We start from the raw sequence: 25,799 nt of genomic DNA on the forward strand, positions 1-25,799 counted from the left end.
GGTTTTGCAACACGTGACAATGATGAAAGTATGTCGAAACGAATAGCCGACGAAAAGGTTGAATCGAAATTAACGAATGCCACATAATCACAGGTAAATGTGCATATTTACCAAAGGCGAATAGTACTCTTCAATCTTCCACAGCTTTTAAAACCCTTTAAGCTGGCCAATTTTTTCCTAATATGTTCATGATTTTCTGTTTCTGATACAGATTAGTACTATAGTCGAATCGAACAATCATGAGACTTACGTAAAATGTACATGTAATCGCATTCACCCTCCCACTCGACAGGCTAGGCCAATTACATTTCGTTTCAGTTTCGCATTGCATTTTGGTCAAGTGATACAACATTGTTCGTGCGTATAGCAGTCGGTAGAATTTGGATTTAATGTTTTGAGTAGTTTTGAGTTCGTGTTTCGTATTTTGAAATATTTACATACGTAAGTTGTTGATATTATTAATTTATTTATGGAATACGTATATATTTTATATTAATGGAAATTTATATTTTTAAGACGATAAAAGTAATTGTCAACGTCATGTTATGGACAGCAAAACTTACAGTGATATTATTAAAGACCTTGCATTGAATTATATTGTAATAATATTATATAGTTAAATAAAAAATTATTAAAAATAAATAAATAAATAATTTTACGTCTTTACACTGTTAAAATTGTTTGCACAAATGCGACAGCATGCTCGGTTATCGTAATTATCACGCTAAATCAGATCGATTATAATGCTTTTCACAATCAATAAACCTTATACTTTTATGATGTACAAAAACGATTTAAGATCCTTTATATTATCCAGAATTGCAGGTCAACAGCACAGCACTGCACGGAAAAGCCTACTTATATTCATACTATACAGCAGCGCACGTTTTGGCACTTTCATACTTGTTTGAAACGATTTAAAGGCGAAATCGACATTTACATTACAGAAAAATTGTCGAGAATTGTGTTCCGAGCAACGATGCTTACTATTACCTGATGTTTCTTTATATGAGCCATTATAAGGACGATCTCTCTAATGGGAGATATCGTCCACAAAATGAAGCAACTATCAATCAAACAAACTAATTAAAGTCGAAGACTGATCTTAGTTATATTTATATTTAAAAAAATATACATGTATGCATTTATTTTGTTTTTCCAAGATTCTGGACATATCGAATTAAAATGAGTGATAACAATTAGTGAATGAAATCATACAGAAATAGTGTTTTTGGAACTGAAAATTGGACTTCCACCATTTACATAAAGGGCCATATGTCTATTGTATTTGAAATATAAAAGTATTTACCTAAACCAGAGCGCCAAGCGACGGCTCCTTCGTTGTCTCTGTGTCCTAGCATCTCCATCAGTGTCGTCTAAATCCAAATGTAAAGGTCAAAAACACCAAATTGATGTAGTTGTTGGTCCTCCTCGCCTTGTGACCGATTACATTACGATCAACGGCTGCTAAAACAAAAACAAAACAAAAATGAACCAAATCTTCAAAATATGTATGTATGTATGTAGAATGTTTTACATCATAACACGAGTTAGTGCATAGTTGCGGCAAATGACACTAAACGGTTGGGTTCTACACCTGTTCAATCGAACCGGTTCGCTATGGGACACATATACTATTCGTACAGCAATAAATGAGTTAATTTGACATTTAAAAACTACAAATGTATGCATTCTTTGGTAATTAAATACGCTGTCCGAACGGCGGCTTGCATACGATACACACTTAAATTTGATAATCAATTTTTAGATAAAATCTTGTCGAGTTTCAAATAGATATGGCCACAACTATGTACATACATATATATAATAAATAAATTATAAAATCAATGACTATACAGTATCCTTAATACACACATTTAGTAAATTTTCAAATTTTAATACGATCGTATGACAAACGGCAAACGTCAAATTTTGCCTTCCAATCTAAAAGCGGGCTACCGATGCGGTGCAAACGATCGAAAAGCGCTAGACAGACTGAACCACAGATTAACGACATGTGTACCTTATGCGTGCGCACTGCTCGCACTTACACTAAGCGAAATCTATCCGAAGTCCCGACATACCTACCCTGTATACGTTCTGTGCTTCTGATACTTAAGTTCCGAATTTTGCCTTATTAAATTATTAAAAACTCGCCAGAAAGATCCAACTCAATTTTATTAATTACCATTTTAATAATTGCATCTGTGCACATCGAAAGGTTACTCGTCATCTGATGTGCAATATTTCATTCGTGAAGTCGAGAATTGCGTTTAAAGCAGCCATCCAGTTAATCTGTGGTTCAATCTGTCTGGCGATTTTCGATCGTTTGCACCAAACCCATCATAGATTAAGTGGAAAAATGACATTCTTATGAAAAATTATGAACACAGAAAAATTTATGGCACGGCACGTCAAGGTAGATTCTAGGTATGGTTAGCACTTCTTCATGTAATTGTTAATTCGTACGTTCTTATTATTTCAATAAGTTTCTTCTACATTTCTTCAATCAGTTTTAAGGATAAAATATCACCGAAAACGTTTTAGTGGGCGAGTTTTGCAAAGGATCGCGATGGCTAGATAAGGCGTGTTCACGTTTTTATGTATGTGTAAAACTATCTGAAAAAAAAACACTTGCTACGTAGCACTCTGTGCTGCTCTTTTACAGGTGTAAATAAATCATGATATAAAATTAGTAGAAATATATGGTAGGTATATTAAATGATTATTTCAGTTCTTTTTGCTTTTAAATGGTTATTTTAAATAATTTTCAATCAATTAATCGTGTACATTTGTCTTACAGATCGCTCCCATGCACCGAGTGTACCATACAGATCAAGAAACACCCCAAATTATATAAAATACAAATTATTATATACTTTTTATATTACAGACGACATCTATGATCAAAAATTGAAAGTGCATTACAAGAATTTTTAATATAATCAATAAGCATTTATATAATACGAATTTTCATACGATAATCATCCACAGAGACATCTATGGAGACATTTTTGTACCATTTTTTATACAAACCAACGTACCTTGAAAAGCTGAACAACTCAAGATTTGCGATTGAAATAAGGGAAGAATGCCAATTTTACAGGAACCGTTTCAATGAAAACCAGAAAAATTGGCCAACTCTGATAAGAAATGATCGACCTGGAAGCAAAAACCAAGGTCTAGCCAGCAGCGGGACCAGTGGGAATCGAACCCGTGACACTCTGCTCGAAAACATAATATACTAACCACTAGTCCACGTTGCTGGTTATAAATACTATAAAGTTAAAAATGTATGCTTCATTCGTTGAAGAATGAAACTTTGATTCGCTTCAATGAAACTGATCTGATGAAAAAATCTTTAGTTTCTAAGACCTAAAAATCACTGATCAAAGTGGATACACATAATTTTCGTTTCTTAACTTTCAAAAATAATATTTCTTAAACGTGTCACTTTTGAAGCAACACAACTGTGCGATACAACTTGTGAGCTCACCTCGAATGTGGGTAATCAAAATAACGTCATATCAAACGAATTGGAACAGTCAAAATAGCTGAAAAATAATCAATTACATTTTCAAATCAATGGTGAATGCAACTGCAGATTCGCACACAACTGCATTGGTTTTAAGATCACTTGAACAGTGACGTGAATTGCGTGCACTACAAGCATAAGACTCACTTCAAACCGCGGAAGCCGATTGCGAACTCAAGTGGATAGTTACATCTTCTGATTTATTCCAACGATGAGCTCGAAGATTTATTTATAGATATACGGATATGGAACACGTGTGTCATCTCGACTTGACCTACGATTTTTTGAAGTGGACACAGGAAGTGCACGAGAAGAAATTTCGAGCGTCAAAGGTCAGACAAGGCCAACGAATTGTAGTAACCGCGGTATCTGGCCATATGGAACAAGAGTTTGTTTATTTTGGAACAAACACTAGAAAATAGTTGTATAACGTAATAATTACATATACTTGAATATGTGTGGATAATTCTTGCAAAATTCCTATTCGCGGAATACATTGAGCAGATGCCGATAACGTAAAAATGGCACATGTCGGACCAACGTTAGACTGATACCTTTCAGCTTTTTAATTTTTGATTCAGCGATCTTTCCGATTGGTTTTACGTAAGTTTAACAAACTTATGAAGTGTTTTAAAGTAATTTAATGTAAATAAAAATATTAGATTTGATCGTTGCCTTACTGTGCTAGAAAAATCCGCAAGCCACTGTGCTGGACGCCAAGCGTCCAATTTAAAATGTACATTATAAGTTAAAATAATGCAAAATCTGCTATGTTTATCGATGTTTGTAATTGGTAAGGAAAATGCATTGCTGTTACCTTTCCAGGTCTTCCTTGTATATATGTGTGTATGTAAAATAAAAAATATGTATAGTAAGATAAGGTAAATCATATACATTTTTTTTATTTATAAATACACTCTGTTATATTTAGAATAGGATTGAATAGTCAATGGCACTAGTTTGTATATAAATGTTAGCTGATTTTTGATTCTAGCTGATTGAAGTTTTGTATTATATTTAATTATATACATACATAAAATATATTATATACATAAAATAGCACTATTGTACATATGATATGTATATATACCCATAAAGTGTTAGTTTAAGATAGCTATATATTTGTGAAATATATACCGGGAAAATCTGGCACGGGCATTTTGAATTTTGTAAACATCACCGCAAAGCCGCAAATAATATAATATAATAAAGCTCGAAACTGGGTGTTCAGACTGGATATGTTGTACATATGTATGTACATATTTTAAAATAAACAAGTAGTTATAAAGGGTCGAGCTCTCAAAATGTTGACATGTGGTGTGTGATATTAAATTTGGGTAAAACTAGTCATCGATGAAACACGTTTCGAGAATCTTTGATCTCATCTCAGTGACGGCACGCGAGACCTCTTCAGATTAAAATCTGTCTGTAGTACTACGGGCTTGCCCACGTGGTGGCCATGACGATTACTACTGTTTTCTTTCTTATACAATTTTTTTTTAGTCACATGACTTACGCAATAGATGATTTATCGATGAACATGTGAACGAGCGACTATATTACGCGCTACAATATGTTCATGTAATATTTTGATAAAAACCAAATTATAATAAGATGGCAGCTTAATTTCGACATTCGTTTTTGGAATTTGTACCTTTGGTACACATGTTATAAGTGTCTTTAACAAATAAGAATACCCTATTAATAGAAGTGTATAAATTATATTGTTTAATATGAACCTACTTATTGTTTTAGAAAGAATTTTCACTGTATCAATGTCGTGAAAATTTATTATCTAATGCTCTTTATAGAGAAAATTGCATTATTCATTGAATTAAAAATAAATCTATACCAGTCATTAAATTGTAAAAGTTTTCTTCTATATTGTACAAGAAAGTTCATAAAAATAAAATTGAATACTGAAAAGATATGATAATACCAAATCCTACTATATGTATATTTTTCTTCTATATTTATATCGTACAAAAATGATTTGATAATAATACATTTCGTTGTAAGTAGGTATTAAAAGATATTCTAGATTTCAACAGATTATTTATTTATACTTTGGGAGAGGTGGCATAGTTGATAGAACCAATTTTTACAATCCTCTTCTTACTTCAGAAACGATTTGGTCGTGTGACAAATTTTGGGTTCTTCCGATCCGATCGTTTTCAAACTTTGCCATTTTTTCATATTTTCCCAAGATGCTGCTATCGGGTTACCCCTGAACGACGTCTATGGTGTTGATTTTATTCATATATAAATATATAGATTACGAATTTTGAAATCATATTCAAATAGTGGTGACATATTAGGTCGGACAGTTTTTTTCTAGTTTGATGGAGGAACCGTTTCAACAATGAAATCAGATAAATTGGCAAACTCTGATAGGAAACGATTGACTTGTAGTCACAAATATCCAAGTCTGACCAGCAGCACTACAGATAATACAAGCAATAAATCATTTTCAATCGAGGTCAACCCAAGGGATCAAACCCGGCAAACTATCATTGGTTAGCATTAACACAAACACCATGCTGCTGGCTATATTTTTTGTTTTATTTGGATTATGTGTGAAAAAAAATAAAAATAATACAAAAAATATTTTTTGACAATATTCATGATTAATTTTATACCCGTTTTAAATTATATTTATGCATACATATACACCAGGAAGTTTATAAATATCATATTATGTACATATGTTTTAAAAATTAGACTGTGTCTACTCGATTCATTAAAAAAAAAATATATATATATATATATATATATATATATATATATATATATATATATATATATATACATAAATATTTGCATCGCGTGCATAATTATTTATTATTAAATGCGTGCAAATGCAACTAACAATTATCCGAGACAGGCGTTCATAACATTATATAGTAATTACGGGTCTACGTGACGAGCCAGAATGTTAAATTACAGAAAACACAAATATCGGAAGGCAAAGATCGAAAATCGAAAGATCTTAAGTCGAAAGATCAAAAAAAAAGGGTGCATGGTAAACGGTACATACTCAGTTAATTTGCCCGAGCAGGGTACAACAGGAACAAGAGGAACAGGCTTTTTCATCGCGCAAATTAATAACATTCCGGCTCGTCACGGAGACCGAGTATTTACTTATATAACATTATATACATACATACATATATTTCTAGTCAAGCGACATTATAATAGTGTAATTTAACTGGAATGGCTATTTTTTTACTTACTTGCTATTTTCGGCTGCAGTGTACTGTCTCGGGGAAGCGATAGACTACTGCTTTCGATAAGAAATTGAACGCGTCTTATAAACGTTTTTGTTTGCGTTTTGTTATTTTGCCGTCTACACTAATTAACGACACATCGTTGCCCAATAATATGACATAATTCGATAGATATTTATTCAGCTGAAAAGGTGGAAAATCGAAATCGAATCGAAAGATCTTAAGTCGAAAGATCAAAAAAAAGGGTGCATGGTAAACGGTACATACTCACTTAATTTGCCCGAGCAGGGTACAACAGGAACAAGAGGAACAGGCTTTTTCATCGCGCAAATTTATAACATTCCGGCTCGTCACGGAGACCGAGTAATTACTTATACAGGTAGTCCTCGACTTACGACGGTTCGACTGACGACGGTTCGCACTTACGACCGAAAGAAAATAATATATTTTTTATTAATTAATATATTTTTCAAAAATTGATTGATAAATCTCAAGCGGATGCGAGTTATGAAAACGGGGAATTCTCTTTCGGAAGAAATGAAACATCGCAGTAGTTTTAAAAATTAAGTTATGACTCATTCTTTTGGGATTCGTCACCAGTAACAAACTCATACGGTCGTTACTGTTTGTTACATAACTGTTCGTTATTGTTTTGGGATGTTTATTTTCTAAATTTCGTGTTGATTAGTGCTCAAATTTTTATTTATAAGAACATTTATAATGTGTGATAAAGAAACGTGATAATGACTGATAAAGAAACTCTTGTTAAAAAAAAGACAAAAGTGATAGACTTAGAAATGAAACTTGAAGTGATAAAACAATATGATGATAGTGGTAAAAAAGTGATGGACTTGGCAAATAATTTGAAATTGTCACATTCAACGGTCTCCACTATTTTAAAAGATAAAGAAAAAAATCGTAAAGCCGTTAAAGGGTCCTTGTCAATCAAATCTAAAATAATAAATAAAAAAAGACTCGGACCCATTCAACAAATGGAAAAATTACTAGTGATTTGGATCGATGACAAGATTGAAAAGCGAATTCCATTGCGTCTCTTAAAGCTCATTATATAAAAATTACATTTGCGCAAGGCATTGAGGCAATAGAAGAAGGAAAAACTTTTCAAGAATTTTGGAAAAATTAAAATATCCTTCATAAGGGATGGACCCTTTAACGGCTTAAGAAGTTACTTTAGCATGTATGTACGGAATATGGAAAAAACTCACCAATCGATTTGAACCCGTTTCTCTTTGCATATACGAAAAAGAAAAAAAAATGTCGAGGATATTACTAACATAATCGTACAATTTAGTGAACGTCTACAATTTGACGTAAATAACGAAGATATCAACCAAATTCTTGAAAATGATTCAGAAGATCTAACCAATGCAGAATTATTAGATCTTGAAACTCAAATGATTGCAGAAGAGGATATTGATGAAAATGAATCAATCATATCTGCGGAACCGCTGAAAAAATTTGTATTGAAAGAAATGGCTGCTGCTTTTAATTTAATTAATCAAGGAATACAAAAGTTTGAAATGATGGACCCAGACACTGAAAGATTTTCAAATGTGAACCTCGGGTTCAAGAAAATCTCGCATGCTACCAAGAAATATATAGAGAAAAAAAAACAGGATACTTTTCCAACAAAATTAGACACATTTTTCATAAAAACTCATACGACTGTATCTCAAACTGAAGATGAAGAAATGGATTGTACTTATGTGATAAGTGATGAGGATGTATAATTTATAATTAATACGTATGGATGATGTAGATGTTTAATTTTTTTTAAATTTAAATATGAATTCATTTGAATTACTGTATTAATAAAAGTAAGTAAAATCACCGAAAAAAAATATAAATATGTATATTCCTCGACTTACGACGGATTCGACTTACGACCGAGGATCAGGAACGTATCTCCATCGTAAGTCGAGGAATACCTGTATAACATTATATACATATATACATACATATATTTCTAGTCAAACGACATTATAATAGTGTAATTTAACTGGAATGGTTATTTTTTTACTTACTTGCTATTTTCGGCTGCAGTCTACTGTCTCGGGGAAGCGATAGACTCTTACTACTTTCGATAAGAAATTGAACGCGTCTTATAACCGTTTTTGTTTGCGTTTTGTTATTTTGCCGTCTACACTAATTATCGACACATCGTTGCTCAATAACATGACATAATTCGATAGATATTTATTCAGCTGAAAAGGTGGAAAATCTAAAAATCTTAAGCCGAAAGATCAAAAAAAAGGGTGCATGGTAAACAACAGACTCTTTCTTATTTCGATAAGAAATTAAAGGCGTCTTATAACCGTTTTTGTTTGCGTTTTGTTATTTTGCCGCCTACACCAATTAACGACACATCGTTGCTCAATAACATGAAAAAATTCGATAGATATTTATTCAGCTGAAAAAGTGGATGAGATTGTGATTCACGATTCCGACAGCTCGAATTTTAATACAAATTTATCTACGCATACTAATGAAAGGATGAGAGCCAATTTTCCTCACGAAAAACCATTTTCACGAACATCATTCGACGTCTTGTCCGTTGCCATTATTCGCCTATTCATTGATCACGTCAAAACACATTCTCACTTACATCATATCAAATTACGTATAAACAAAGAAAATAGGTCTATGTATTAATAGGTCTATAATAAATTTGATATATATGTACATACATATCCTTTCATCTGGATATTATAATTTCGAATTGGATTAAATATCGATGTCTTCGAATCAATGTTAACTCCTTTATAATCTCGAGCAAATATAACCGGCTTATCTTGCCGCACTGTGATGGATAGCGAGTGACGAGGACTTGTTATATATCTCCAAATATACTGAATGCACGGTCCTTATATTTTATGTATTCCTCATCAAAACCTCTATGATTCGAAGCATGTCATTACGAAATACAAAAATTGATTAATATCAACAGAAATAATTATTTTCGCAAGAATGCCCTCCCTGAATGAGTCAGGTCTTCTAAGACCGTCGATGCATTTTTGCAAGGTGCTTAGAGACACCTCTGTGAGGGACAGTACATACAATTTTAGAGTTAAGTAATTAAGAATGTATTTTTAAATTAGCTAAATAGCTAAAATTATACAAATAAATAAATAAGAAGCCATTACACGTGCCTTACAGATGCGAAATAGATGGATTCAGTACGAGCCGCGCTCGACGTTTAGTGTGACAATGATATACGTATAGATTTTATATTAAAAGAAATTTATATTTTTTAGACGATAAAAGTAATCGTCAACGTCATGTTATGGACAGCAAAACTTACAGTAATATTATTCAAGACCTTGCATTGAATTACATTGTAATAATATTATATAGTTAAATGAGAAATAATTTAATGAAAAATAAAGAAATTATTGTACGTCCTTACAATGTTACGACACATTGCACAAATGCGACAGCATGCTCGGTTCTCGTAAATCTCACGCTACAGCAGGTTTTGCATAATTTTAACTTAAAACACACATGCTTAACTGGACGCTTGGTGTCCAGCACAGTGGCTAGCGGATTATTTTAGCAACAAAGAAAGTGTTATTGATAATATTTGAAAAAAAAAAAGGATTACATTCCATACGAAATTGGCCTACCTTACCCATTAAAATCACAATGCATGAATTTACACTGAACACTAATCTGTACATATTTATAATATTTAAATATGCATTCGTCTGTACAATGATACATTAAAACTTCCTAATTAACGCACGATGATTAAAAACGCAGCCAAGATATTCGAAAATGTGTAGTCAGGAGTCGTCGACGCATTCAAAGTCGTAGTCGGAATCGGAGTCTTTGATGATTTCCCAGCCCCGATTTTAACTATTTCGCGTCTAATTCGAAAAGAGTCTCATTTTTAAAAGCGTCTGAAAAAATGGATTTTCATATTATTTTAACGCAAAATTTACGACGAGATAAACAATTGAAATATAAGATATCAACATCGATGACAGAAGCTATATATAACATTATTTTGTATGAAAATAAAATATGATACATCCAGCCAAGGTCTTCGCATTCGTAAGAACGTAAGACGCTTTTACTCAAATATCACAATATATATACAATACACACATTTCATCTGTATAAATATTTTTTTCTTATTTTAAAAATGACCAATTTTCATTGATGATATTTTTTATCATAGAAAAACAATTTAAAAAGATCTAGACATAAATACAAACAAATATCTACACAAACTATTGACGCGATACATCATTAGCACGTAGAAACTACACACATATGTAGATAATATAATACGAATAATGTATGCAAATTTATGTTCGAACGATGAAACAATCGGCTACCGAAAACGATACAATGCCTTTTTATCATCAATAGATTTTGTTTCAGGTCTTTTCTGATGTTTACTGGCACTGTGGCCATATTAGAATATGGCCACATTGCATCATCGTCTTTTTCGATCAAAATTTATTTGATAATTTAATAAAATTGAAATTGTTTTTATAAAAATAGCAATTATATATGTACCATGAATTTTTTGTACAGATTGTGATAATATTAAAAATTAATCAAGAACAACATCCGCTCATTGGTTTGACATTTAGTGCTTAATATTCGCCTTATATTTTATAGCAACGTATATGTATGTGTGTATATTTATAGTATAAAGTATGGAAATTTCATGCTAATTCTCCAGACCAGAGTCTAGACAGCTTTTGTGAGAATTTTAAAGCGTTCAATTTATATTTAACAGATTTTAGAGCATCCGGTGGGGCAAGAAATGAAGCCAGACTAGTTATTAGTACTCCGTTCGAGTATTCGAACGGAGTACTAATAACTAGTCAAATAAATATATTCGAGTTCGAATATTTTAGTGCTTGTAATGAATTTGTAAAATACACAACTTGCTATTTTTGCAATAGGAACGTACACCATTTCCAATGGCTATTACATAACAATTGAAGCTGTTAAATTTATTGACACGCGGTGTGGCCAAAGCGTTAAAACTAAAATAAGCGTTTTGGTGCACGCTGTCATCGCGTTTAACACATCATGGCGATTGTGTCAAACGGAAATATGTCATCGTTTTTATGACTTTATGTTTGGTTGTTAAGTTTTTTTCCTACTTGGTGTGTCTGTATGTCATTTAGCGGCGGAAGAAAATAAATAAATAAATCATTTCGCGTCTAGAATGCTCATCCAAATTTCTGAATATGTACATATGTATGTATATTGTTTACCCCACGCCAATTGCTAGATGAGTCACGAAACTCATATGACACATGCCGATGCAAGTTTCTGAGAATATGGTCAATGTCGTGACGAAAATGCACACACAGATAATGTCAGTCGATGACCTTAACTATATGTAGAACTGTAGTAGGTAGAATCGAAATCGATCAGTTCACCGATTACGAATATTCATTTCGTTAACCTAAAAATGGTAGAAGTTTTAAATTAGCCGATTAAGTGTCTCCAGATGGGCTGTATCCTGTGTTTCTTTTTCTTTGCACATCTCTGACAGCATTTCTAGCAAGCTTTCCTTGGGAGTTCCGAGGACATGTTCCGGCTGTTCTAATTGTGACCTTTAGATGGATTAAAGATTTCATAACGAGAATCTTCTTTTATCTAAATTCCACTTAATCCTCCCTTACCGAAGTGGGGTATGCAAGTGCCCCAATTTTGACGTTTTTCGTAATAACTGTGGTTTTCAAAGCTATACACCTTATATTTCTTGTATTCCTAGAATGAACTACAAGAAATTTATTTTAATAGATTTTGTGATGATTTAGAAAAGGCTACATCGTAAAAAAAATACATTTATACATTTCTACGTTCTAAAGTATGATTTAAAGGCGGTAGCGATAAGTCATGTTTATAACTGTTCGCTTGTATATTCTTGTTGATCGATGAATCAATGCGAGAGAAAGATACAGCTATATTTTCGTAAGCTATTGATTTCGTCGCTTTTGGCGCGTGGCTATTGAGTCATGCAGTCGCCTGTTTAGTCCTGTTACCTATGTGCGTTTGCGTGTTGATGCTTGTCGTTATTTTTTAATAAAAAAATAGTTAAAAACATGCTATAGGACTAAAACTTTTTTATGTTGATGTATAAAATGATTGATAAGATATATGTATATTGAACATATTGTATTAAGAAAAGTTGCATTTTGATTAAAAAATACTGGGGTCTTACTGGACCCCGGTTCGAGACACTCGCTCGATCTCGACGCTCCGTCCTTCAAAGGTTAAGATCTATCCTAGTTACACCAACCACTTAATATATTACAATAAGATATTACATATCAGTATCAATCGGGATTTAAAAATGCTCTACATATGTCAGTACTACACTTTAAAATATCTCTTCTTGACTATGGTGATAAATAATCTTTTTTGTGGTTAATAGTATCCTGGCCGCCTAAGACTGGTTATAACTCTTTAACCTGTGAGCTGCATTGGGGTGGTGGAAAGGCGAGTTTGGATGGCTAGCTGTCATGACGTCGATCTGACATATGATTCCGATGTAATTTTTAATGATTCAATTCCTCTAGCTCCATATCAAAGACATTTGCTTACTTAAATGAGAGCTAACTCCCCCCCCCTGTATGTCGATAAAATATCGAAGCGATTGTAAAAGTGGATGTGGTTTACGTTAAGTGAAGCCACAAATTTCGCACCGTCAGGAATTTCATCTAACTAACCAAGTGCAACTAATAATAAACAGCTTGTTGAAAAGAATTGAATTAAACATCCAAATCAGGTTGAAATATTAGAACCTTTGGATTATAGTCTTAAAACGATGTCAAGTATGTTATTATTTGTATCAGGGTTGTGGAGTCGGAGGCGGAGTCGTAAGAAATCAACCGACTCCTTTTTATTATTATTTTCTTTAAATAAAAGTACATATTACGGTATGTGTCCAATAGTGTACAATTTTATTACAGTAATTCAATAATTCCTTCATAAAAATCACGAAATAAAAAATTACATCTACTACATATATAAAACACTAAAGTTTGTTCGTATATGTATGTATTTATGTATTTATGTATTTATGTATTTATGTACCTACGTATTTTTCGTCAACAGTCTATTGTTCTGACGTCATCGAACAAATTATTCGCTTTTTTCCGATTCAAAGGATTCGAAGTACCTGGGGGTGTAGGCGCCCAGAGCGAAGCCCTAGGGCTTCGCCCCCTAGCGGCGCAGACCCCGGGGGCGTACATATATTTTTTTATAAGAGACTTACTATATATGTTTGTTTTTTCGTGACAGTCAATTTAATAAAAAAAACAAGAGTATTCAAATAAATTTATATAAATAAAACTATTCAAATAAATTTAATAAAATGTTTAATATTAGATTAGTCATGTTTAAGCGGTTTATATTGCAAATACCGAGCGAAGCCGGGTAATAAAGCTAGTTATAAATAAATTCCTTGAATTGAACGTATTTTGATGTTTCATACTTTTTTTTTATTAAACTGATTTGTTTGTGTATGAAATTCATACAGATACACTATGAATGCACTTACTGTTTATTTATACCTATTTAATAATCAATAATTCAATAAATTGGGTTACATATCAATTTTAAGTGATTTTTTTTATTCCTTTAATTTTTATATTTTGAAAATCGATATTATTTTTATTACTAAACATTTCATACGTAACAAAAGTAAATCTTAATAAAATCGTTCAAGTCTAATCATAAGATAAAGTTGGATTGGAGTCGGTAAATTTTATAAATGTAAAATAAACAAATGAAAATGGTTGTAATTTCTATTTAAAATATGTAGTGAAACTACTTTTGTTGCACATATTTTATGTTATGTGTATTTTCGTATTTTTTAAATTCCTATTCAACGCATTTGACATACATATGTTTGTATTATATAAACGAATCTTAATAAACAATTTCTTTCAAAATAGAAAACACATATTTTTATTCCACTCAGTCCCTCAATTTTGGCACTGTTAAATTTTGCTGCACGCCATTGATAGCCTGAAGCTACCCACAAGCGTCATACATTCGAGCTGTCAAAAGAAAATCCGTTACTCCGTCATCAAAACCTATGTGTCGTATAAATTTTTTGAAAAGATAATAACCGAGAGACGATATTAAATGAAGCTGCAGCTGGCGGCCATTTGTTCATTTTTTTTTATAATTACATACCTCTATTTTTTTAGACTTATAAATCCCACGATTTCAAAAAAGAATAGGTAAATTGCATACATATGTATGATATACATATACAAAGAACGATCTTGTTCACATTTTTCATATTATTATATATTTATTTGAATTGTTTGTATATATTTCAAATATGCATTCAATCTATATACATAGTACACATGGTTCGGTGATTATTGGTCACAAAGCGATCGCCCAAAAGTCACTATAACGGAACATCTAGCAGTCGAAAAGCCCATCATACTAACGAGAACTCGAGTGTCAAATATTCCAAGTTCGCGATTTCCATGGCAAAAATTGTCTTTTGGGCGATCGTAATGTGACTAATAATCCAATTACCGTATATACATATGTATATTTATGTAGGATTCCATACAAAACGAGCAAATATGCAAAATGGAACATGAGAAAACATACCAGATACTTCTCGGAAATGGAAATTTCAACATTGTATCATTAAAAATATTTTTATGCCATACAGTGGAGCTTCCGCTTTTTACGCAGCGTTTGTGTATGTCATGGGTTGCGCAAAACTTTGAAACGCTTTGATGCAAATCTATCATCGAACGAACACATCGGACGTGGTTCTAAATTGGCCGCTGCATTCGAGACAGATGGTGCTGATTAGTCGGGAATTCCCGGGATATCCCAAACGCCTCAGCTAAATATTTTCCAAGACAGACAATGTTCGTCCTAATAAAAGTTAACTATTTACATACATACCAATGCTAAAAATATACCTACATACATACGTATATCCTATCGATGACTGTGACCAGGATCGACGAGAGGGGGGGGGGGGGGGAAGGGTATACAAATAAAACCCGGGCCCGGCTTTCGAAGGGGGCCTGGGGCTCCCGCAAATAATATATACATTTTTAGAAAAAGTATAAAAGCATTATTTGGCCTTTATACTCTTAGGTTTTTTCGGACACTAAGCAAAATGGTATAAATCTTTTCGATTAATGGATTTTACCTACTAATGGCATAAAAAAATTTAGGGAAAGATCTGTTCTGGTGTTCAGAATGGTCAGTTCCCTCGTCACAATGTCCAAAACAAATTAGTAAAATAGCCCCTGGTCGATTCAAGCAGGTAACAAGCGGACAGTTAAAAGTACGAGATTAGTGCATTTTTACATGGATAATAAAGATAAAATCTTTCACATTTACCTATTTGCAAATTTGCTATGAAACTTTTAACTTAAAATTGCAAATGTGATGCACGTGCTTATTCCTAGAATAATTTAACATAAATATACTAATAAATGATTGATTTTAATCGTTAAAATTATCCGTTTTCCTTTCGACTTTAGGAAAATACGTTATTCAAACATGTTAAAATTTTGCTGTATACCTAATTGCGAACGGTAGACTGGATTAAGAATATTTCAAATCAAAGTTAGTTTTTAAATGAATAATATTTGTTGTTTACGAATTCATTTTTATTATTCGACTGTTTTTTATGTTGATTATTTTAACCCATAATGAACATGTATCAATCTGAAGTACATATGTACATATGTATATGTACATATAGAGACATTTTAAAAAGCTCTCACACAAAAAATCATCTCAAATTCAATACATTATTACCTTCTATGTACCTGCTTTTCCATAAATAATATAAGTTGATATTTTACGGTTTTTTTATGTTATATAATATATCAGAATCCGGCATCTGCGCCCCCGGAGACTTCGCCCCCAGAGGCTTCGCCCCCTAGGGCTGCGCCCCCGGAGACTTCGAATCGAAAAAAAAAATCGAATTTGTCGTCTACGTACCAACGAACGAAGGTTACATACATACAAAGTCTCTTTCCAAATTATATACTAGATATAACTTTATTTTAATGTATGTATCAATTTCTTTTCCGAAACCACCAATAATAATGAAATACCAACGGGCACAACACTTGTTACATTATATAGATGTAGAATATCTAAACTGGACTTTCACAGAGTGATATAAAAAATAAAAATAAATCATTTTTACCACAGGAAGTTCTCAAACAACGTTCTCGGAGAGATTCTCTTTCTACGAGTGTTTATACAATGCCAACCCGTTAACAGACGAGACTGACAAGAGAAAAAAACTAAAAAGAAAAAAAATAGGAATCCTTAAACCAACCACCCAACACGAAACGCAAATACAGTGAAGGCATTGTACGTATGTATGTTATGGAAGTGCGCTCGTTATTATTTATCCACAAATACGTTTTGTACTATTTATGATTTTCAATATGCTCGATATTTGTCCGTTAGTTAGTGCGAACATCCAAGCCCACATAAACCTTGGAGTTTGGATTCCGAATCGAGATAAAGTGATAATTAAATCCGCTGTATCAACGCGGGCATGACTTCCGTTCACCATAAAATTTATACACCTTTACAATAGTACGGTAAAAACAAAAACATAAATAAAATAAACCATACAAGACAGACGCTCCGCTCCGGTTTGCAGCTGATGTAAATTATTTATCCGTTGTGTGAGATATTTTTGAAAATTATTTTTTTTAATATACTATCGAGATCGGTCAAGAGCGTGTTGAGACGCCATGCAGTGCTCACATAAAGATTAATAAAGTTTTATTACTTTTCCGGACGATTGCACTCTGAAAGAAAATTAAATGCAACATTTAATTGCATCTACGGCAATTCGTTCCCATCTCGGTGGGAAAAATATACATATGCGTGTTTTGTTATTCATACGATGACTGTTCAACTGCATTGTGTAATCAATCACATTGTGAAGTTTTTTTTTTTTTTTAATTTTATGTCATCATAAAATGTAGATATTAAATGTAAAGCACGTTTGATAATTGAAAATGCGGAATATATGTAATTTACAAAAATAAATTTTATATATTTAAACTTGAATTATTTAAATAAACACAATTTCAGCTAGGAAAGTATTGTGGTTAGAAAAAAAATCATAATTTTTTTTATTTTAATCTTATCAACATATTGAATATTTGCTTAAGAATTATAATTTTATTTCACTGTGAAATAAAAAATCCCAAAAATTCTGTCAATATTAAGCTATTACTATGTAATCCGGGCCCTTTGGATACTTAGAATTTTGAATTGATATAAAATACTCCCCACTATTATATTAATAAACCGTTGAAGAAAAATCATGCGCAAAATTTTTTTTAAATAACCTCAATGTAAGAAAATTTTTGACATTTTTTACTTACCTCCTGTACGTTTCACTTGGCTTTCGTGTTAGTGGTCATTTTTATCTCTTATCCGATCGTTTTCATACTTTGCCATATTGCTCATTTTGGTCATCAATATACGTTAATGTATCGTCTGCCATTACGTTGGAGATAAAATATCGTATACAATGCGTTTCAAATATCCAGAATCTCGGATACGGTGACGTCTATGACGGTACGTAAAGCTACCATAATCTACATATCTTCAACCTTTTCGCCTTGATATGCCCATTTCAGATTTTAATTGTTTAAACGCCTATAATTCACTCTATATTTTATAAAATTTGCTCTATAGGTTCTCGTTATCTCTAATATTTAAATATTTATAGTTTTAACTCTCATCTGTATATATAAATTTCAAATTTGGCGTCTAGCTTCATGTAATGTAATACACGATATATATTGATTTATGGCCAAATATGTCAGATCTGACATTTCACGGCTAAAAGTATATCTCTTCACGGAGTTTTATCTGCGAGATAAGTATTCAATAAGAAGTTATGTTGTATCTAATTGTTAATATGATTTACAATAAGCTTACATACATTTAGTTTTTTACAATAAGCTTATTTAAATCTTAAAAACAAAGTAAATTTTTTTAATAAAAAACTTTATATAAAAATCAATGTGGGATACCCAACGAGTATACATAGATTAAATATTTACAGTCGTTTTTTAATTGTTTTTTTTTTTATATATTCTTGTTTTGATTTTATCCAGAATCTCCCCCCTCTCATCAGATCTGGCTATTATGTACTAATACAATGGTCCAGACTATAAATAAATAAATACTACTTTCAAAATTCCAAACATATTCCTTAAATGATCCTTATCAATGCGCCGAACAATTTCAGAGAAAATTCGGAAAAACTTTAAGACCCATGTTTTTAAAAGAACAATATTCAATTGGAAAAATTATATTTAATATAACCAACGGCGTGGACTAGTGGTTAGCATATTATGCTTTCGAGCAGAGTGGTCACGGGTTTGAGTCCCACTAGAGTCTCGCTGCTGGCCAGACCTTGGTTTGTGACTCGAGGTCGATTGTTTCTTATCAGAGTTTGCCAATTTTTCTGATTTTCACTGAAACGGTTTCTCTAAAAAATTGGCATCTTCTCTCTTTTCCTATATTTTTTGCTAATCTCAAATTATTCAGCGTCTTGAGATTAGCCAATTAGATTATAAAATGCTGCAAAAATTTCTCCATATATGTCACTCTGGATGTTTGTATGAATTCGCATTGCATAAAATGCATGTATATCGATAGTATTGTATCTGTTTAAGTGCACTCGTCGCTTTGGAGCGATCTGTAAAGGTGAGTGTTCATGTTCTATGAAATAAATATTTAAAAAAGATGACTATTTGAAAGTTCATTAAATCTATTAAGTATTCAGCTTTTTATAGTCATACTTAAAAAAGAGATAAAAACCCAAATAAAGTAAAAAAAAATAAATAGAGGACATTTAAACGGAGATCTTTGGTTAACTAACTATGTACTTCCGTTTTATTATTTAATATTTTTAACAAAGTCATAATATTTATATTACTCGAAAACAAATATAAATTTCTAATATGATGAACGTACAAAATAATATTAATAAAACATGCAATATTTAAATTTAAAAAAAATATATTACGTAAAAAGCTCAAGTAAAAATGAGCAAGTGTACTTCCACATTGGTCTTTCAAGGCTTTTGTATTTTTATTATATTTTTAAAGTGTATTATTATATATTATAAAATATAATCACAGTATTAATATCACAACAGACACGTGCATGTACGAGTACACACATTGAGCGAAAGCGTAAACTTATGTCTCGTTACTCGGTTAGAACGTTCCTTTAAAAGCTATTTATAAACGCGTACGTGTAAACCCGACAAGACAAAAAAAAATAAAGCAAAACAAAACTGTGGGTATTTAAGTAGGTTTTCGAGATTTATCGCGCTTTGTTTGAGAGCCACTGTGTCAGAACATCGCATAGGTCATTATTGTCGTCCGTGGGCTGACTATGAGTATTTTACTGCTTTACTTACCGGTCTATTTGCAACTGATTTCGCGGAATCTGTCTTATATCGCGATGCTGATATCATCGAAACATCTAAAAGGCATGTATGTGCATAATAATTGAATATCTGTTAAGCCGAATGAATGATGAAAGCGCTCATATACGTAAGGTCGTTGTCTATTGTGTATGACTTGAATGACGATTGCTCGATAATGATGGGAGTCTATGGAGAGGATGTTTAGATGAAGTTTTTTTATAGAAAATACTGTATGTGGATCCAAAGTTTTGATCCACATGTACATTTGATGTTGTTCTTCAAATTTTTATTGTTTATTGAATAATCAATGTTTACTACTCTCCCGTTATTTATGGTTAAGCATAAAGCTTACCATTTTATGGATAGTTTTCTCTAATGGAGTTAGACCACACGAGTAATTTGTCGACATCCGCATTATCATGATTATTTTTTATTTATTTTAAAATTTAACTCATAAAACTTAATGATGGTAAACAACAGTATATTATGTCGCCTAATATTACTAGATTTCGTAAAATTTTCTTTTAAAAATATTCACGAAGCCGCGGATGTTAAAAAATTACTGGTTAATCGTTTGGTTCCGTTAAATAAAAATACGTCCATAAAAATAATAATATAATTATCTAATATGTATATATGTAATTTGGAAAGAGACTGCATATATGAATGTACATATGTATGTAACCTTTGTTCGTTGGTTCGTAGTTTTTTTTTCGATACATAGGCACCGATTTGATTTTTTTCGATTCAAAGTATTTGAAGTCCCCGGGGGCGAAGGCGCCGGGGGCGATGGCTCCGGGGGCGCAGGCACCGGATTCTGGTATACATATAATTTCGAAAGAGACAGTATATATGTTTGTTTGTTCGTGACAGTCAACAAATGAGTATTCAAAATAAATTTATATAAAATATAACTATTCAAAATAAATTTAATAAAATGTTTTCTATTAGATAAATCATGTTTAAGCGGTTTATATTATAAATACCGAGCGAAGCCGGGTAAAACCACTTGTAATTAATAAGTATAATTCCTTTTTTTCTTTTAAGAATATACATACATACAAAGAATAAACCATAAATGGGTGAAATAATTATTTTTGTTTCTTAAAAATATGTCTATAGAAAGTTTTAAGTTAATAGCGTATATATTTTTATATTTTACGCTTTTTTTTTTTTTTTTTCTATAAAATAATATTATATAGTTGAATTATGCAACCTTTACAATGACACTAATATGTATATTTATAGAGAAAAGAAAAAAATGTAAACCTCGTGCTTTTTCTATATCCAAAGAAATTAATATAGAAACAACTATAAGAATAATATAATATCATTTAAAAAAAATGAAAATCAAAATATAGTAAAACCTGGTATTTTAAAACTAATATGTATTAAATTTCATTTAATTCGCAAACATTCGAATAATATCACATGTATCTAATTACCAATTAAATTTTGGTTCAAATTTATATCATCATCATTACCATATATTAAATATTTGCAGCCATTCGCCATCCACTGCTGGATTAAGACCTCTCCAACACGCTTCTATTCGTCTCTGTTTTGAGTAACTCTCATCCATCTCATACCACAAATTTTATGATTACATCCACCAATATCCCCTGTGGCCTTCCTTGCACCCTTTTACATTCTCTCGGGTACCATTCGAGCACTTCTTTCGTCCATCGATCGTCAGTTCTTTCAGCTACGTATCCCGCTCATTGCCGTTTCAATTTTTTACATTACATCAACCACCTTTGTCATACTTCTAACACATACATTCTAACACATACATATGTACATATATTCCGTTTTCTATTTTTATAAAGATGAATATTTGTCTATCCACGATATAAATTTACAATTTTCAAATTGGATCCATCAAATTTAGTACATCATAGTAATACTGAAACGAAATTTTTCGAAAAAGCTTTTTTTATTTCAACAAATTTCATTCGCTATAATGAAATAAATTGAATTAATAAGTGATTTCATTGGATTTTCTACACTGAAATGTATTTTATATTAAAATTTTATTTATGTAAATATTTCAAAATACGAAACACGAACTCAAAACATGTATGTAGGTACAAAAAATAAAAGTCAAATTCTACCGACCGGTACACGTTGTATTTATTGACCAAAATGCAATGTGAAACTGAAACGAATTGTAATTGGCCATCATCTGTCGATCCGTTCATTTACATACAACGGGACATAAAAGTTTATATATTAAACAATATAAAATGATATGTATTTTGGATAGTGAAATATGTTTTTCGGATAATGAAATCGTGCAAACGGCCACGCTGTGCGTCGGTGAGATTTTGTCGTGAAACTTTTTATAGTCGCTTACGACCTTCTTCCAACGAAACTATCCAATTATATAGTACGAAATATTGTATTTTGGATTCGTTCAACGTGATATCTAGGTGTTTTTGACCGTCGTCTGACACACTTGGTCTTGTTCCAAACGGAACCGTCATTGCAAAAATGTTATCAAACGAAACTCTCTCTCTCTCCGCTCGAAAGTGTAAATATAGCCTCAGACATTTAATCAAAAATTTAACAAAATTAAATCAGAATTAATGACTCACTCTTGAGATTGATGCGCGATATAGGTGGTCTTCTACGAATACGAAAAAATTCAACGAAAACACGTGTAGTATGCAAATGTACCTACCATTTGTATATGTACGTATGCCAAGTAATACTATCTATTGTATTACATATTTTGAACTACATAGATTCGAGATATCGATACTGTGATCTTTGAGGTTGAATTTCACTCTATGGAAACTTCTTCCGTCTTGTTTTGTTCGCTGCTTCCAAACTTTACATATTCTATTGACGATTGCTATAGAGTGGTCCGATTTAGATACGTCGAACGTTTAAGTATAGAACTTTGTTTCGGATGGAATATTTAACATATTTTTGTGCATCGTCTTAAATCGATCGATTGGAGCTGAATCTCTGAAACTCGCACTGTGCTATTTCGTGCTTTAAATCTCCAGACGTAACGATTGACAGTAGCTATGAGGGGCTGATTTAGATTTTTGGGCTGGGGAAAAATGTGTCGATTTGAATCTTAGCTTTTGTAAGACGAGAGTTTATAAAATATACACAAAATCAAATATATCTACATGTTTTATCTCCGGCGCATTTTTTCGTTTATCATTTATAAAATTTAATTCGAACAACAAAAACGTTGACTCGTACGAACTTAAAACTGGAAGGCGATCTTTATCAAATGAATGTTCTAAAAATTAAAATAATATATATATATCTACCTATTAAAGTTCGTTCGGAACAATCTGAGCTTTTTTAGTTACATATTACATATAATATTAAACAAAATCTGGAAAGTTATTATTATTCAACAGAAAGCTACATATATTTATAATTCATTAATTTATATAATAAAAACTTACAATAAAACAACAGTGCAAATGATAGCTTAGACTTATCTGAAATATTTGCGCAATCAGCAGAACGTTTTAAAAGATAAGTTTAATCCAAGCTTACTATTATAACAATGGATGCTGAATTGCAGCATTGCTTAAAATCAAAGAACACTGATTTCCACCGAAAAGGTTGGTGAAATGTTTTAAATTAAACTTTAATCATAGTTTGAGACTCGTTTCAAATATGGGAAAGAAGTTAGTAAAGATTTGCTCTTATCTATGTAGTCCTAAGACTCGAAGATCGATCGATTTGTAATTTTGTCGAAACGTTAAGCCATTAAAAATGACGACACCTATGTCGGTATTTTAGGTCAGAGCCTAAACAGTGTGACCTCCTATTATTTTAACAATTTCGATTTAGTTCGAATGTTGCTGTTTTTGGACACGTTTCGTCAAAAGAGATCAGCCATAAAAGCACAAAATTGTAGCCGACAATCTAAAGCCAAGGCTTAGGTTTAGTCGTAAATTAATGCTGTCCATATTATTCCATGTGTGAATGTTGCGAATCATCCAGTTCCGGCCTTTAAGTTTGACTTTAACTATGATTACATCACAACCGGACACCTATGTATAAAATCATCAGTATCCATATTATCATACGAGCCGTTTTATTGTATATGACAGAGGATCAAGTTGGCTGTTCACTACTTTCAAATAAAACATACGTTATAATTTCATTCCATAAATAAGTTTTAAAAAATCGAGATCCATTTAATTTCAATTTTCAGGCCAGAGTTAGGTGATGTGAGAAATTTCGACAAGTTGGAACAGTACATATGTCCTTAGTAATTATGTGCGAGGTAGACATCGTCATTTGATGGTTGTACCTCTAACCGCACAGTGCTTTATCGGATGGCTGCTATTTCAAGAGCTATCCGACTTGTTAATGAAATCGTTGTTGTTGTGCCTGAATGTGATGTTTTCCAATTCAGTGAGCGTAGATTATCAGCGATTATATCGACCTATTTGTCTGTTAGCCTGCGCTCATTGTCATTTTCATAAATGGGTGTAATGTAAGAGTGAATTTTGATTTTATCTCTTCTGTTTGGGCTTCACGGGGATGTTTTGTATTCACGGCTGGTTCTTGTATGTATGTACATACATAAATATGTACAAATGTAAATTGGTGCTGATTGTTTAAGCAAGACATTACCAATTTTTCTCCTTATATACCTATACATATAACTATTATTATATTACTGCTTCTATTATTATTTGAACTTTTGTTGCTTTTCTTCCATTGTGTATACATGTGTATTTTATTCTCTGTTATATATATATTCGACCATTGTGGCGCATTAGGAATTCCTGTAATGCCACAGTGGTCCAAATTTAAAATAAATAAATAAAATCGTTGTTAAGTTTTCGAGAAAAAATTGACAATTGTATACTTATGTTCATATACACATATATTACATATGTATGTACAAGATTAGCTCGTTTATTAGTATAGGATTATTTAAGTACATATCTTAATTTTTGCGATCTTGGATTTTATAATAATTCGAATGTTTTGATTGCTTTCATGTATATTCAAATCAACGTATTTTTTACATCAGGAATTGATTCATTTCATTTTTATATGAACTGTTATAACAGTGTTATAATATTATACAATGAAACATACAATTTAACTAATCTTTTTAATATGTACATACTTACATAATACAAATATTTTTTAAAAATATTAAATTTTTATGTTTAACTAGCTAAACCCGGCATTTATTGTAATTCCACAATAACGGATGCAATTCCCGTTCCCGTTCCCGTTCCCATTTGTCGGAAAACCACAGACAGCGAACACATTTGAAATTATTGCGTTGCAATGACACTCATTCCTGTTTTTCCCATTTCCGTTCCCGTTTTTCCCGTTTTGCATACAATAAATTCTGAAAGTTCCGTCGTAATCGGTTCAGTGGTTTAGAAGCCTATTCGAGGCATACAGACTAATTTTTATATATGTACATATATAGATTAACGATAATGGTAAACTTAATTTTTTGTTTACTATTTCAAGCCTTAGATTATCTTTTAATTCAGCGATTAAACCGATCCCGATAAACTTCAAAATGTGCCGAAATAAAAACTTAGATTTCAGG

At 31.8% G+C, this 25,799-nt stretch overlaps 1 protein-coding gene across 2 annotated transcripts in view; it reads right to left on the reverse strand.

Moving 5' to 3' along the window:
• LOC143920896 (aminopeptidase N-like) overlaps positions 1–25,799 on the reverse strand; it is a 77,035-nt gene that overhangs the window by 18,954 nt on the left and 32,282 nt on the right. For both annotated transcript variants that reach the window (XM_077443925.1, XM_077443916.1), the window contains one exon: positions 1,310–1,464. In XM_077443925.1, coding sequence (XP_077300051.1) covers positions 1,310–1,367 — 58 coding nt within the window. In that variant the 5' untranslated portion in view covers positions 1,368–1,464. The remainder of the gene's footprint in view (positions 1–1,309; positions 1,465–25,799) is intronic.

This window comes from Arctopsyche grandis, chromosome 2, assembly GCF_051622035.1.
Source record: "Arctopsyche grandis isolate Sample6627 chromosome 2, ASM5162203v2, whole genome shotgun sequence".
NCBI classification, from domain to species: Eukaryota; Metazoa; Arthropoda; class Insecta; order Trichoptera; family Hydropsychidae; genus Arctopsyche; species Arctopsyche grandis.